The sequence below is a fragment of the Mastigoproctus giganteus genome, chromosome 5 (assembly GCF_048544385.1).
Source record: "Mastigoproctus giganteus isolate SK-2022 chromosome 5, ASM4854438v1, whole genome shotgun sequence".
Taxonomy (NCBI): domain Eukaryota; kingdom Metazoa; phylum Arthropoda; class Arachnida; order Uropygi; family Thelyphonidae; genus Mastigoproctus; species Mastigoproctus giganteus.
This window is the reverse complement of record NC_143579.1, coordinates 189941698-189958812: the sequence shown is the minus strand read 5'-3', so window position 1 is coordinate 189958812 and position 17115 is coordinate 189941698. Positions and strand designations below refer to the sequence as shown.

Here is a 17115-nt window from a genome sequence, read left to right as displayed (position 1 = left end):
GTTATTTTTGAATGAGCTGGTCAGTAAATTCTTCTTTTTTGCTGTTTTTGACAGATTTTGTCTTCCAGCTCCTGGTTTGTCCCTGGTGTCAAAATCACCTTCCCTGTGCTGTTGGAGCCACCTCTGGGCAGCACTTCGATCAATTATCTGGTCTCTGTACAGTGACAGGAGTTTTTTATGGATAGATGTGGCCAACTTATTACCTGATTTGAACAGGAACTCTCTCACACGTTGTTGCTTGAAATGGCCGTTGCTTTGTCCATCCATATCTTCAGATCTAAAAACACCAGAAAAATGATATTAGGTGTGTGTTAATGGGTAATTAGTAGTATAATAGGCGTACATCATAAATCTCCCCCACTTCCTTATGCATGTGCGTGTGTATGGGCATGCATGTATTACTTTATTGACCTATCCTTGTAGTTTGGAATCACTTTGATTTCTGCTATATGTAGCAATCAGAAATGGCCCATTTTTTTTCAGAGCAATTTCACTAACAATGCTGTTGTTAGTGAAATTGCTCTGAAAATTGCTCTTTTTTGTTCTTCCACAAGTGTTTTTTTTTTTTCTCTCCTGTTGAGTAGCTATAGAAAATGGAGCATTTCTCATGACAGGCCAACAGACATGTCATGTAGAGGATAATATCAGCACAGTGCATTCAAGAAACATGGTAGCAGGTATTGGTGCTTATTATTCGTTGAGTATTTCAATATTATCTAAATCCCACATTATTGAGCAGCTACATCATTTCTATCTGCACCAACAGAAAGAAATGTTTGTAATGACCTGTTAAACGTCGGAATTTGACACTAGCCACTGTAAAAAGAGTTGGTGGTGCATAAAAATGGACTTTCAACTCCATATTGTGGCAGGGTTAGTGCATGACAAATACAGCATAGGGCTAGGCACTCATTATTCATGCGCACAACACTACTTTCATTGTTGAACCAGGTGCACCTAATTCTAACAAAATAATGCATTATGTTATCATGCTTTTATTGTGTCTAGTATGTGTTTGGGAAGACATTGAAATTATCACTAGCATCCAAAGTCACTGCTATTTACTCTATGAATTGCAAGATTGTCCTTTTTTTATGAACCAAATATACCACCAGAGCATTACTGAAAATTAGCAGAGTTCATGGCAAGATAAATTGCTCTCAAATTATTCTTTGTTGAGAGCAAAAAAAAAAGTGGTGCTACACTTTATTAGGTAGTATACCTAATAAAGTTGGTGCTGAATATATAACTTAAGGCCAATCATGTTTAAAGCAGTAATTAGAAAAATTTACTGTTTGCTCTTAAGATTGTCTTGCTATATTAAATCTAATTTATCAATAATTCATATACTTTTTTAGGTTTCTTTCTTTTAAGAATTATCGCATTCCAAGAAAAAATTTATTAAGCAGGACAGGGGATATCACACCAGATGGAAAATACGTTTCACCATATAAGGTATGATTGAACTAAAAAATTAATAAATTTTTGTAGTAAGGTTTCTGTTGCTTTTCAATATTAATATTTTACTGTTTCAGTATGTTTGAGGCCATTAGAATTGTTTTGGTCCACAAATCAAACAACTGTGAACCCTTTAGTAACTTCTGACTCAGTGCATTGGTATGATGACTTTGTGGTTGGGCTGCTCTAGTTTTCTTTCCTGCATTTTGTTCCTTTATTCATAGCAACAAAATGCAATCTGTTGGGCAGCTAGACTGATGGTGGTTGGTGGGGAGGTATGCTGTGAATTGTTCTGTATTGTTGCATCATTACACTGGATTGTGAAAATTTTAATCAGGTCATAACCTGGAAAAAAGTGAGAGAGGGGATAATGTTAACTGACTTATTATTAAAGGAAGAAACTAGCCAGTGTGTGTTTTGGGGGTGGTAGTCTTTTTTAATTTGTCATAGTTTGTTATATTTGGAATTTGTATTTGATAAGCTTCCAAATTACCAGTGTTGTGATGGTGTTCAGTAGCTAAAATTTTTGCGTGTTTTGATTTAGATTAATTAGATGAATTAATTTTCAGTCAGTCAGTATAATAGGCTAATGGTCTATTATATTAAATCACTTTATTTCAAGAAATATTCATAAATGCCTGTAATATAAGCTTTTATATTACAGTTCACTGCAGGAATATTAATATCATGCATTATTACAAAAAGTGTGCATTACACATTAGGATTAGCAGAGGCATATGATGCAAGAAAGTAAGCTTGTACAGCATCAGCCAAAAAAAAAAAAAAAAAACTTCCCATTTCACCCATACATCTACTCCAAATGTTTGTCCAGGTTCTGCTTTGAACTTATTTAAGCTATCAAATTTCACAACAACAGATAAAAGTTTGTTCCAGCAATCAACTACTAGCTGGCTAAAGGCAAATTTCGACACATCTATTCTACAATTGTCTTTCCTCAATGAATTTATGCCCCCTCAGGTTTGTAATCTGAGAAAGAGGAAGAATCCTCTCAACCTTAAGTCTGTCCAATCATTCAAGGTCTTATACACATGAATCAGATTGCCTTGCAGGAGCCTAGTCTCTAGACACTGCAATTTGCAGAACTTAAGCCTTTCTTCGTAAGAGCATCCCCTTTGTTCCCCTCACCAGTCTTGTTGCCCTTCTCTGTACTCGTTCTAGCAACTCTACATCCTTTCTAAAATGAGACCTCCAGACCTGTATTCATTAAAAGGTGTGGCCTGACCATTGCTTTATACAAGGATATAATCACCTCCTTTTCCCTACTAGCAAAATTCCTGTATATTATTGACAAGACCCCCATGACCTGCTCTGGCAGCTTGTCTGCACTGTTTAGAAAACTTGATATCTGACTGCACAGTTATCCCCAGGTCTTTTTCATTCTCCCTACTCTGAGTGTAGTAAATTTTTCTGGGGTTATTGCTACCCATATGTAGTGTAGTAAGTCCGAGTTATGTAACTTCGGAATTACATTAATCTTTTTTCACTAAAATTTTTTTTTCTTTTTAGGATTGTAAAATTTAAAACGATAAAAAAAAAAAAAAAAAAAGCCATAAATAATGATGAACATGGTATGCACAAATTGCACAATGAGATACAGAGTAACAAGTTTACAAAGCTTAAAAAATAGGAATGAAGAGAAGCTTTTGAAAATTGATTTATGTTTTTTTATATGACTGAAGATTTCAGTGAAGGGGACACACATTTCACCATAATAATGTAAAACTCCGGATAATTCCAACTATCAGTATTATCAAAAATATGTCACACACGATATGTCACAGCCACAAGCATCAAATAATTAACCACGCACCTCACGCACCATCCTGGCAGTGCACATCTCTATTCCAACTGCCATTCATGTACAGCAGGCCCCCGTTATAACGCGGTTCGCTATACGCTGATTCGCTATAACGCTGTTCTTATATTATAACCCGTATCTGACTATAACGCTGTCACAGATCACTATAACGCTCTTTTACAGATTACATTTTTGACATAACGCAATCGTTTCATTTGATGGAGTCGATAGCTTGAAAATGAATAGCAAAACAGCATTAAAACGTTTCCCACGCCCACTTGAGAAGTTTTCCCACGCTCAGTGAAATTTTCTCGCACGCTAATTTAGTTTCAGTACAGTGACTTGTTACGTAGTTCCGAGATCAACATTTTAAAAAATGACCAAGTATATTGCTTGTATATGCATTTATCCGAAGTCTAGTCATCACTCAGTAGAGTATTAGACATCGTGCGTAACGGAAAGTTTACTTAAATATTGTATCGTAATTAATTCAACCAACGCAGTTACATTTTCGAAGAGCTAATAATGACTGATAGGAATGAAAAAGCAACAACGTCTGGGCGCAGTACGAAGACTATAAATGTAAGAAAAAGACTGAATTTTAAAATTAAATTAGACGTTTTGAAGCGAATCGATTCCGGTCAACGACAAACGGATGTGTGCCATAATTTAGGGCTTGCAACTTTAACTGTAAGAACAATTATAAAAAAATAAAGAATTAATTTTTGCAGCGGGAAAGATAGCTGTTCCACTGCAAGCAACTAGGACTAGGCCGGCTGTTAGGATTGAAATGGAAAGACTAATTTTATTGAAGATAATATTCCAATGCAGAATTCAGTTAAGTTAAATATTAAAAAGAGAGAGAGAGAGAGATTAGCCAATATGATGATCTGAAGAAAACTCGCCTAAAAAAAAAAAAAAAAAAAAATGTGGAACCATTTAAAACTGGTAAGGGCTGGTTGAATAGATTTAAAATCCAGGGAGAAGCCGCAAGTGCAGATCATGGAGCCGAAACTTTCAAAAAAGAACTTTTGTTAAAATTATTGAAGGGGGGTATTATGTGTTATACTTCTCAAGTTTTTAACATAGCTGAAGCAGGACTTTTGTGGAAACGAATGCCTAAAAGAAGTTTCATATTGAAAGAAGAAAAAAAACATGCCAGGTTTCAAAGCGGCGAAGGATCGGTTGACTTTATTGTTGGTTGTAACGCTGCGGGGGATTTAAAATTAATACCCCTTTTAGTTTATTTGGAAGAGGGCCAAAGTTCAACTCAAAATCCATACATTTTTCATGATTAAATTCATCAATTAAATTAAATTCATTATTTTAATTGGAATTTTAAATTTACTTTTGATACGCAAGTAGTTACCACATAATTATACGTATGCAATGCAGAATATTTTATATGTGCAAATATTTGAATATTAAATATTTTGACCGACATTTGTGCATCTTTTCATTACTGTTTATTATTCATTAGGAAATATCCTATGGCACCGACCGCAGCTCATAAATACGTATGTTACGTTATGGGAAAGCGGCGCTCGCTTAGCGCGGATTCACTTAGCGCCCTGTTTTTCCGGAACGAATGATCAGCGTTAAGCGGGGGTCACCTGTATTCAATCTGAAGAAGGCTGCCTCCCAGCCGAAAGCTCATTAGTTGTATTTACAGTTTTGCTCTGAGCAACAAAAATAAAAAAGTTTTCGTAATGAATCCAGAGCACGTAGGCCTTTTTTACTATTATCAAAAATGCAATAAGATCGAGTTTTCTACCCATTTACAATGGATTGCACTAACAGAAAGGCCCAATAAACCAGAAACTGCAAATTGTTTTTATTGTTTTATGGTAGTGACCTCCAGAAATGTGCTTTAGTAAAATACGAGCTCATGTGAGGTGATAATATTGTGTTTCTGTGTTAACCCAGATGAAGTTCTTTAGTGAAAATTTCATTTTGACTTTATCATGGTGTTCACTAAGAGAATAAGTGACAGCAGTACTAGTTGTGTTGTTGTTGTTTGTTTGTTATTTGGAGCATTAGCAACTAAGGCCATATTGCTCTGGGGATATGCAGTGGTCATTCCCTGACCTTTCCGCATCCTCCGTATTTGGTGGTCACAGGCTTGAACCCTGGTGTAATCAAGAAGCATGTGCTACACACTGCTGCTCCTGCCCACCTGGCTACGGAGGCACCTAGCGGTACTAGTAAATCTACCAAGAAAAGGAAAGCAATCGATTTGGCTCAGAAAATTAAAATAATAAAGATGTATGAAATTGGTCAAACATTAACAAGTATCATATGAAATTTTAATTTGTCAATAGTGAACACAATAATAAAAGACAAACACAGAATATGAGAGGCGGCGAATTGGCACCAACGAATTTAACTATAATAACCAAGGTGGCAAAATATATATCAGTTTTTGCAGTACAATAACATTTTTTTTTTTTTTTCCCCTTTTGTTTTGTTTTCTTATGTGCTACTCCGACTACTTTCACTGATGTCCCCAGATAAAGTTTTTAATTGAACTAATTAAAAATATATAATTATTTTTCTTCATTCTTCTGAGGATATTATGTGGTTTTTGTAATTTTGGCATATCAGGGAATAGTAGAAATATTTTATTTGTCATTCCCGAGTTATGTAGAGCTTCACATGTAAGAAGGCCTGTAACGTATCTTTTACATATATTTTGGGGATTAACTGCACTTTGCATTTATTAATGTTAAACTTCAATTGCTATTTCTCAGCCCATCTGTCTAACTTTTCCAGATCCTATTGTAGCAGCAGCATACTGTCATTAACCACCCTGCTAACCTTTGTATTTTCTGCAAACTTGGACATTAAGCCTGATATGCCTTCATCGATATCATTGATAAACATAGAAAACAACAATGGGCTCAACAAATCCTGGGGGACTCAACTAATAACACATTAGTTCACGAAGAGTAATGTCGTTTGATTACTACTCTGTCCTTTCCCACTCAACCATCCCTTTATTCATAGTAGCGACTTTCCCTTAATTCCACACTGCTCCAATTTGTACAGCAGTCTTTTAGCATTAGTAAAGGCACATGATGCAAAAAAACAAGCTTATATAGCATCAGCCAAAAAAAAAAAAAAAACACACCTCATTTCACCCCTCAACAGGCTCCAAATGTTTGTCTAGTTCTGCTTGAATCTATTTAAGCTATCAACTTCTACGACAGATGGAAGTTTGTTCTAGCAGTAAACCACCCGCTGGCTAAAGGCAAATTTCACCACATCTATCCTACAACTGTCTTTCCTCAATTTGGATTTATCCCCTCTCAGGCGATTATTCTGAGCAAGGGGAAGAATCCCATTGAGCATTCAGCGTAATTTGCAAAACTTAAGCCTTTCTTCATAAGAGCAACCCCTTGTCGCATTCACTAATATTGTTGCCCTTCTCTGTATTCGTTCCAGCAGCTCTACATCCTTCTTAAAATGAGGCCTCCAGACCTGTATACAGTACTCATGGTGTGTCCTGACCATTGCCTTATACGAGGGGATAATCATTTCCTTATCCCTGGTAGAAAAATTCCTGTATGTCATTGACAAGATACTATGAGCTATACTTGCAGACTGTCTACACTGCTCAGAAAACTTCATAACTACCTGCACAGTTACCCCCAATACTTTTCATTCTCTACTACTGTCAGTGTAATCCCACACAGTTGATACGTTACTCTGGGGTTACTTCTTCCCATATGCAGTACTTTGCATTTGTCAATGTTAAATTTTGATTGCATTTGCATTTGTCAATGTTCTGATGCAGTTATAACACTATATATATATATATATTTTAGTATTGAGTATTATCTCCGAGTTACATTATATGACCTTCGTATCTCCTTTCAAGTTATATGTATTAATTTATGTTAACGTTTGTAAAATCTAGGTCGTTATATGTATTTAATTAAAAAAATACAATTTAATTGACAATGAAATTTAATAAGTTTAATAAGTTTTACTAATTAATTGATAATACTATACTACACTAAGCTAACAGATTTCTAATACAGTGCTATGTGTTTTGCTTTCTAGTTTTACGTTAAACCTTACGCTGTCTAGTTCAGGATATATGTTGTATCTTATAACAATGGTGCCAAGTTATGAACGGTAAATCTATGGACAATAAGTATTAATTAACTTTCAAAATCGCTTTCTAAATTCAAAATAAACAAAGGAACTTGACTTGGTCTGTAAGATAGTTGTAGAAAATAATTTAATATAACAAATCAATAAAATGGCTAAATATAATTAAAAACTTAGTGTTCGCCGGAGCTGCAAAATCTTGTCTAATACGTCGATTGGATACCCTTACCAGTACTCTTTATATATAAGTTGTACTCCTCTAATTGGTAAAATCTAGATTTATCAACTATTTTGATCTGCATTTATTTTACTACTTTCTGTTTTACTTAGCTTGTCACTGCTATGTTTAGTATTTTTTATTTTTCTATGAACTGTTTTATATTCATTTTTGTTTATCCTATGACTTTATATCTATAAGGTCCTATTATTCCAACCACATTTCTACCTTATAGATATACTTTTTCTTTTCCATCGCTACTCTTATGCATCTCTATGTGCTTATTCTTTCAAAATATGACTATAGGAGTCACTTTTTCTCTGTCTATCTCCATTTCTTAACAGCTCTCTATTATGTCCGTTATGCTGCTATAAACCGCTTTATCCTGTAGCAAAGTCACTAATGTGGTTATGCTTTTGATACACTCATCTACTCTACTAAATAAGTGTGCTTTATTTTCCCGCCTTCTTTCTGCTAAGTATTTTCCAGCCTTCTTCCTTCTGCTGCGTATTACTTGATAAATCTAGGTATTGTTACTGTTCTCATTATACTTTCAGTTTCTGTTTCGGCTTGTTTTTAGGCCTATTTTGACTTGTAAATTTCGCCTGCTTTTTCCATGCAGTACAAGCATTTGGTATTAGTGTCTTTTTATACTAACACTACAAAGCCAGGACCCGTACTATGGGTCCTGGCTTTGTAGTGTTTGGGCTTTACATCCCCAGCTAGCCCAGTACATTTAATAACTTTTTATATACTTTTTATCTTTCTACTTTCCATTTCTACCTTTCTTTGTGTTCCTAAAACTATTAGTGCAATATGAGGTTGATATGAACGTTCCAGCCGTCCTCATTCTGTCGCTATTTTTCGTCTTTATTTAACCACTCCTTTATCCCTTTCCCATCCTCAATTTAATACCTCACCCTATACCATATGCTTGTTCTAAATAATTTTAATTCCTCTAATTTCCACAAAATTCCAACATCAATATATTTTTCCAAATTTACTTAAAAATCTACATATAATTCAAAAACCTTTTTTCCCACTCTGAAAACACTTAATTATATTTTATTTTTGCTTTATCCTTATTTTTAATAATTTTCATATCATTGACACTGCATTAAGACTACCTTGTACATACTGTAAGAGAATGTGCTAATGTTATTCTTTTTGCTTTTTTGGCTTAATTTCCCCTCTCTTCTACTGTTATGGACAAGTATAGAAATGCACTTCCTGATAGATGGTCAGGTGTAGTCCCCTGATGAAATAACTGACCATGTATCAATATTTACTTCAGCTGACATCAGATTTTGCATTTTTGCTATTCCTGTTTTCAACTTATAACTAAATTTACCCACTCATATCTGATGACAGCTCTACCACCTTTTATTTTACTTTATTTTGTTTAATCATTTCGTATTAATAATTTTGCTTTACAGCTCCCTCACCTCTAATTTGCTTTGCAATTTAGCCCATAATTTTCTTAATTCATCATAACTTTTAGGATATTAACATTCTTTCACCTTTTACAAACCTACTGTACTTCTTTTTTCTACTATCCTTACCCTTCTAGTCCTTGGTACTTTGTACCAAGGACTAGAAGGGTGAATATGGAGGTGAATATTCTTACCCTTCTAGTCCTTGGTACTTTGTACCAAGGACTAGAAGGGTAAGAATATTCACCTCCATCTATGCCAATTTTGTCAGCCTTATCTATTCTTACATATATATATATATATATAATAATATAATATATAAAAGATTGTATTAAAGAGTAAAAACAGAAAACATCAGAGAGTTAAATAAACTGGATATGGAGATAAATATGGAGTTAAATAAACTGGATTGTATTAAAGAGTAAAAACAGAAAACATCAGAGAGTTAAATAAACTGGATTATTTATCATATTAATTAAAATATACATATATATATATATATATATATATAAAATAAAAAGTAGTTTAGAGTATAAATGGAGGAATGCTGACCACATCAGATGTATTAACAATGGCACAAAATAAATAGGTACCTGTAAAATAAAAGATAAAATAAAATTAAATAAAAATAAGTGTAGTACTTAATGCTATAGATCCAATGATTTTAATTTTCATCAAGGATCAGCAGCCAAAACCAATGGAAATACAGCAAGACCTCTGTTTCTGATATGAAATATATGTAGCAATAGGTAAAAAAGTAGGCTGATGTATATTTCATAGCTGACCCGACAGAGATCAACAAGGAAAGGAATGAAATCCAGATCAAATCTAAAGTAAAAAATTAAGATAAGAAATAAAATAAAATAACAAGCAACTCAAGAGGAATTTAAAAAACAAAAGTAATGTAAAATGCAGACGAGATGATATTGACAAAGGCAGACAACTTATGGTGGTGGTGTCAAGTAGGAGCTGGTGAAATGGGCTAAGGGGAGCAAATGTCAGCCAAGCTGTATTGGTGAACCAAAGACATTAGCAAATTGGTTCTCGGCTTATTCATAACAAGCTGAAGTAACCCTGAGTGTGGGAAGGGGAGAAGGTGTAAATAGGTCAATGTTACCCATGTAGTAGGGAGGTTGACAATTGAACAAATGCAATTAACCCCGGTGGGACGTGAACCCGCACTCCTCTCAGCACAGTCTGGCAGTCTTGCCAACTCTAGTTTCGGTTTCGGGATTGCGGGTTTCATCCCCCCAGTATCTTGAGTTAATCGGTCTCAGGCCGTGTCATGAGGTTTCCTCTGGGTACTCTGGTTTCTCCTCACAAGCCTCACCTTAGTACATTGGGGGGGGACACATCCACCTACACATTTTTAAAAGAAAAGGAAGGAAAAATTGTTTTACAATTTTTTGTTAAATTAATATTTTACTTGATTTTTAATTTTTAATTGCGTTTAAATTGATTTTTAATTGTGTTCAATTGATTTTTAATTATTTTTGACTGTAATGCAAGTTTTTCGATTTTTTAAATTGTTTTCGTTTTAATTTCTGGAGAGTATCATACGGAAGTGTTCTATGTATCATATTGAGGTAAACTTCTCTTATTCTTTTACAACTATTGATATCAACATGGAACGTATTGAGGATTAGAGTTCTGTTCATACTGTCTGATTGATTTATTGTAAACTACACTGACTTGGTGGTTGTGCTGGAGTATAAGCAAGAACATTTTTTTTAGAATTTTTCTGCACTCTGGGCTATTAGTGTACTTTTGAGGGCAGGAGTGTGTATTTTTTAATTTTGCCTCCTGTTAGCTAAACCACTATACAACTACTTATAACCACATGGCACACAACTTCTACCTAGTTGTTTCTTGCTACTATTTCAGCCATTAGCCATTGATAGCCTAAATAAGTTTAAGGCTCAGCTGGACAGGTATTTTGAATGAACAGAGGGGTGAAGTGTAAGTGGTTTTTTTTTTTTTTTTTTTGGCTGATGCTGCATAAGCTTGCTTTCTTGCATCAAATGCCTCTACTAATGCTAATGCTAATGTGTGAGAATGCATGGTTCCTAGAGCTTTCCCACTAGAAGAGTGGCCAGTGTATGGAAGAGTGGCCAGTGTATGCAGCACTTAAACCCTGATTTAATCAGTTTCTTTAAAAAAAGTAATAAGATTTTTAATGAAAGTATCTGCAGGATTTCATTGTCTTGTATTTGAATTTGATTAAATAAATTTTTCTAAGTTTGCCCTAGAATGCAGCATCTTTCTTATTAAGGCAAGGTGAATTGTTTTATTATTATCAGTTTATAACCTAAAAAGAGAATGTTAAATGTTTTTTTTTTGTTTTTTAATAGGATCCAAAGAAAAGATTTGGAATATCTCTTGGTACTTTATCCTTGGGAAGAATAGCCATAATAAATATGTGTGTGACCAACCTTCAGAAGTGTCTTCCTATTTCGATTAGATATTCTGCCGTTAGAAGGCAGTTTGGACCAGCTGGAGACACAGAGTGGCCAATCTTAGAATATCAGTTGCAAGTAAATATAAATCTTTTTTTTTTTTTTTTTCTATTTGTGCTATGTTTAGTATATTTTTGTATCTTAATTGTCATAGAATATGATAATTAATAATGAATGTGTGATGATTTTTTTTTTAATTTTTTGATGTTACAATTTTGTTTTATAGATCCATGTTATGGGTTTATATGCAAACTGACCTTATAATTAACAGCATTATTTTAATATCATATTAGATTACTAGAGGCGCATGATGCAAGAAAGCAAACTTATACAGCATTAGCCGGAAAAAAAAAAAAAACATTCCCATTTCACTGATCCATTCATTCCAAATGTTTGTCTAGTTCTGCCTTGAATTTAATTAAGCTATCAACTTCCAAAACAACAACAGATGGAAGTTTGTTCCAGCAATCAACTTCCTGCTAACTAAAGGCAAACTTCTGCACATCTATTCTACAACTGTCTTTCCTCAATTTGAATCTATGCCCCCTCAGGTATGTAATCTGAGCAAGAGGAAGAATCCGATCAGCATTGAGCCTGCTCAATCCATTCAAGGTCTTATACACCTCAATCAGATCGCCTTGCAGGTGCCTAGTCTCCAGAAGCTGCAATTTGCAGAACTTAAGCCTTTCCTCATAAGAGCACCCCTTTGTTCCCTTCACCAGTCTTGTTGCCCTTCTCTGTACTCATTCTAGCAACTCTACATCCTTCCTAAAATGAGGCTTCCAGACCTGTATGCAGTACTCAAGGTGTGGCCTGACTATTGCCTTTTACAAGGGGATAATCACCTCCTTTTCCCTGCTCGCAAAATTCCTGTATATCATTGACAACACCTCATGACCTACTCTGGCAGCCTGTCTGCACTGCTCAGCAAACTTCATATCTGACTGTAACACCACATAGTTGGTACATTTCTCTGGGGGTTACTGCTACCCATCTGCAGTACTTTGTATTTGTCAACGTTAAACTTCATAACTTAACAGCAATGGAAATTTTTAGATTCCAGTTATTTGGGATATCCATTATTTTTTAATTTTTTATTTATTTATATTTTTGTTATGCCTTTGGTTAACGGAATTATGGACATGGCAACATCCACTTCTCAGCCCATCTACCCAACTTTTCCAGATCCTGTTGCAGCAGCATACTATCATTACTGTTATTAACAACCCTGCCAACCTTTGTATCATCTGCGAACTCTGACATTAAGCTTGATATACCTTCATCAATATCATTGATAAGTATACAAAACAACGAGCCCAGCACCAAACCCTGAGTGACATCACTAATAACATTTAGTACATGTAGAGCAGTACCCATTGATCACACTCTCTGTCTTCTCCCATTCAATCATCCTTTTATCCATTGTAGCATGCTTGACAGCAGAGGAGTCTGACGTTCACAACCATTGCACCTTGTAATTTGTCTGGTAGTGAGCTCTGCTCTTTTACCCATTGATCATCACTCTCTGTCTTCTCCCATTGAATCATCCTTTTATCCATTGTAGCATGCTTGACAGCAGAGGAGTCTGACTGTTCACAACCATTGCACCTTGTAATTTGTCTGGTAGTGAGCTCTGCTCTTTACTATCCATTGCTCTCTTGCCTCACATATTTTTGGGAGGATTAAATTACATGTTGTACTGGTGAGTAAGTGCTTTAGTTTTCTTTCAAGTTTCTGAACATTCACATTGTGGCAGAAATTTTTATTTGTCTCCATACTATCATTATTGAGGTTAAAATTCATAACTTCACATCTAGGGAAATTTTTCGATTCCATTTATCCATTATTTTTTAATTTTTTATTTATTTATATTTTTGTTATGCCTTTGGTTAACGGAATTATGGACATGGCAACAACTACAGTATTTTTTTATTACTTATTTAAATTGTATGCTCATATCTTTAGATATGTAAAATGAAGGAAAGTTATAAACTATTAAAATGCCAAGATTATGCTTACTAACTATCAAGTCTCCAGTGTAGTAGAACTTTACTAATCTGACTTGCATGAACCTGGTAGATGCAATTAAGATAATGTTACTTTCTTAAATAGATAATATAAAAAAAACATCATAAAAGTGAACCCACCTTAAATAAGCTTAGTACATATATGTATAAAGTGTTTATGCTTTAACCTGTATTTAGTCTTATTATGTATGAACTACATGAACTACAGTATAAAAAGACCTCTTGTTTAAATAAACACTATTCAAATAGTATTAGTGTTCGGTATTGTAATGGCCAAATGACACAAGGAAGCAGACATTCTTAATCTGCCAAGGGGAAGGGGAAATTTTCTACATTCATACCTTCATCATTTCTAAAAAGTGGCAATCCAATTCCTCTTTGAGCTTTACTAAACTTCTGTGTTTACTACTGTGAGAGGCATTTCATAGAGATCCAGCCTTTTTTTGTATTTTTGCCATCTGGTCTCTCTCTCTCTGCATGCATGCCTGCTGCTAATGCAGTACAGGTTAAAACTTGCAAAATATATTTGTTTTTAATTCAGTTTCCAACTTTGTTCCTTCAAGAAATTTTAACAGTTTATCTTTATGTGCTTTAATCCTAGAATAGTAATGTATAAATGAAAAAATTGTTTTGAGACTTGTTTTACTGAATAATAGTTTAGCAAACTCTGTAAAATCCAGTATTTCACAATCTAGAATTTTTTAAAACCTGGTGCATTTCACAAAAATCAACATTGTAGTCTCAAAATATTAAGAAAGAAATCTGGCAGAGAGAATTCTTTCTTAATATTTTGAAAGAAATCTGGCACTTGCAAAACTGTATTGTCTTCAATCTGTTTATGCATTAAGCATAAACTGCAGAGATAATGCAGTGGTCTTAATTCTGCTATCAGAAAAAAAAAAAATGTCTTTGTAATGAATTGCCCTGGTCTTTTATTACTTGGAGGCAGATGCCAAACAAAACTGCTAATTGGGAATTTGTTTAAAAGATGACTGCTCAGACAGCTTGTTTTAGGAATAACTGGTCTCTAGTGATGACATACAAACAAAGGCCTAGTGATTGACCTTTATCCACCCTTCATTTTCCCCTCTACTATACAGCAGACTCTCGATTTACTGGGAGTGGTTTAACCGGATACTTCACGACTCCAAATTAAAAAAAAATATAAATAATAATCAACCAGAAATCATAAAATTCAAGTAATAACTAGAATAGGTATAAACAGATGTTTTGCAAGGCATAAATAAGCGACAAGAAACAGCGTTATAAGTCGTCATTGGGAGATTAGTGTACCTATTATCTTGCAACCCCCTCTGTCTTCATACCTGCTGCTCAAAAAAAAAAAAAAAAAAAAAAAAGAGAAGAAATGTTTACATTTCTTCTCTTTTTTTCAGTTTGTTTTAGTGCGTCACATGATTGTTGTGTTCCGTCACACCGCAAAAGGACAAGTTTTGTTTTGTAATTTGTGTCAAGAATGTCGGAATTTTTTTTTTTTTTTTTTTTTTTGTTGTTTAGAAATCACAAAAATGATGGGCAAATGCAAGAGTTGCGCTTTCAATTGAACAAAAACTTGAAATTATTTAAAAGTTTGAAAACTGTGCATCCGTCTGTTAAATCTCTAATGAACCATTATAATGTTGGTGACAAAACCATACATGACATTGTAAAAAATAAAGGGAAGCTATTAGATTTAAAATTGACATTGTAAAAAATAAATGCATGTCCAATACGTGAGTAATGTGTGGTACGTTTTTTCATTTTCTATCTATCGCCATACTTTTTACATAGGTTGCTGAACATTTTTCGATACAATAAGTCCCTGACATATAGCTACGGACTTACGTTACGTTATTTATATATTTTTTATATGACTGAAGATTTCAGTGTAGGGGACACTCACATTTCACCATAATAACATAAAAACCCACAGATTTCCAGCTATCAGTATTATTGCAAATGCAATAAGATTGAGTTTACTACCCATTTATAATGAATTGCACTAACAGAAAAGCCCACCAACCCGGAAAGTGCAAATTGTTTTTATTGTGGGGTGATAATAGTGAGTTTTCCCCTTAACCTGGGAAGTTTTTTTAGAAAATTTAATTTTGACCATTATCATGGACTAAGATCAACTAAGAGAATAAGTGACAACGGTACTAGTAAATCTATCAAGAAAAGGAAAGTGATCGATTTGGATCAGAAAATTAAAATAATAAGGATGTATGAAAATGGCCAGACATCAACAAGTATCGCGTGGAATTCAGATTTGTCAGTGTCAACGTTGAACACAATAATAAAAGGCAAAGACGGAATACGATAAGGGGTGAAGGGATCGGCACCAATGAAGTCAACTATAATAACCAAGGCTACGAAATACGTATCGGTTTTTACTGTACAATAACATGTGTTTTTTCTTCCTTTCGTTTTCTTTTCTTATGTGCCACTCTGGCTACTTCACTGCTGTCCCGAGATAAATTTTTTAATTGAACTAATTAAAAATATATAACTAGTTTTCTTCATTCTTCTGAGGATATTATGTGGTTTTTGTAATTTTTGGCATATCAGGGATATAGTAGCATTATTTTATTAGTCATTCCCGAGTTACATAAACTCGACTTACGTAAGAAGTCCTGGAACATATCTCTTATGTATGTCAGGGACTTATTGTATTTTTGGATTAACCAGGAATTTTTTTTTTACCATCTATCCCAGGAAATCGAGAGTCTACTGTATTTATATAACATATAGTGTAATTCCACAGTACATTAATAAAATCAAAATGTTATTTAAATTGAACAAGATTGCAGATACTTCATTATAACTATTGCTGAAGAGCAGTTAATTTTTTTTCTTATTCTTTAATATGGAAGCATTTTTTTTCTCTGTAGTATATTATTTGATATTTTGTTATGATATTTTAATAGGCATGCATTTAAAATTTATTTTACAGTACATAACATTTTCCATGATTTACTTTATTGTTATTTGTTCTCATTTAACAAACATTCACATTTAATAAACATAGCATTCTGATGGATGTTTATGAAAGCCTGAAGAGTAGGGTAGATGCCCTGGAAGGAATGAAAAGGGGGCACCTCCCCTCAAGCTTGATGGGATACACAGACTAATAGATTAATCAGAGCTGCAGGCAGAGGATTCTTTAACTGCTGCTATTGGGAAATGTGGCAGCCTGATAAAGCAAGATGTCATGGATTCAGTCCCTGCTCTGCTGTGGGTCATCATTGAACAAGTGAATACACGGCTGTGTGAGGGTAACTAAGAGTGAGAACATGTGCATGTATATTTGCATGTACGCTAATGCCAGGTGCATTAGCGTATATGCAAATTGTTAACTTGATGAATTTGATGAATTTGAAGTATTGATTGAGTCATCAAATGCAGGCATTGTAGGGATAGCAAAGATATGAGTGATTTTGAATTTCAATATGGGGAGTACAATGTATACAGGAAGGGGTTAAGAAGCATATTAAATCTAAGGCAGTGCATCTAGTCGACATGAGTGACCAGTGCAATGTTGAGTCAGTTTGGTGTGATATAAGCACTGGGAAAACAAAATTTAGATTAGTAG

General features: G+C 34.2%; 1 protein-coding gene across 2 annotated transcripts in view; it reads left to right on the top strand.

Moving 5' to 3' along the window:
- Positions 1-17115, top strand: part of LOC150085950 (peroxisomal acyl-coenzyme A oxidase 3-like) — a 357646-nt gene that overhangs the window by 153876 nt on the left and 186655 nt on the right. For both annotated transcript variants that reach the window (XM_090373609.1, XM_090373610.1), the window contains 2 exons: positions 1359-1455; positions 11395-11577. In XM_090373609.1, coding sequence (XP_090229735.1) covers positions 1359-1455; positions 11395-11577 — 280 coding nt within the window. The remainder of the gene's footprint in view (positions 1-1358; positions 1456-11394; positions 11578-17115) is intronic.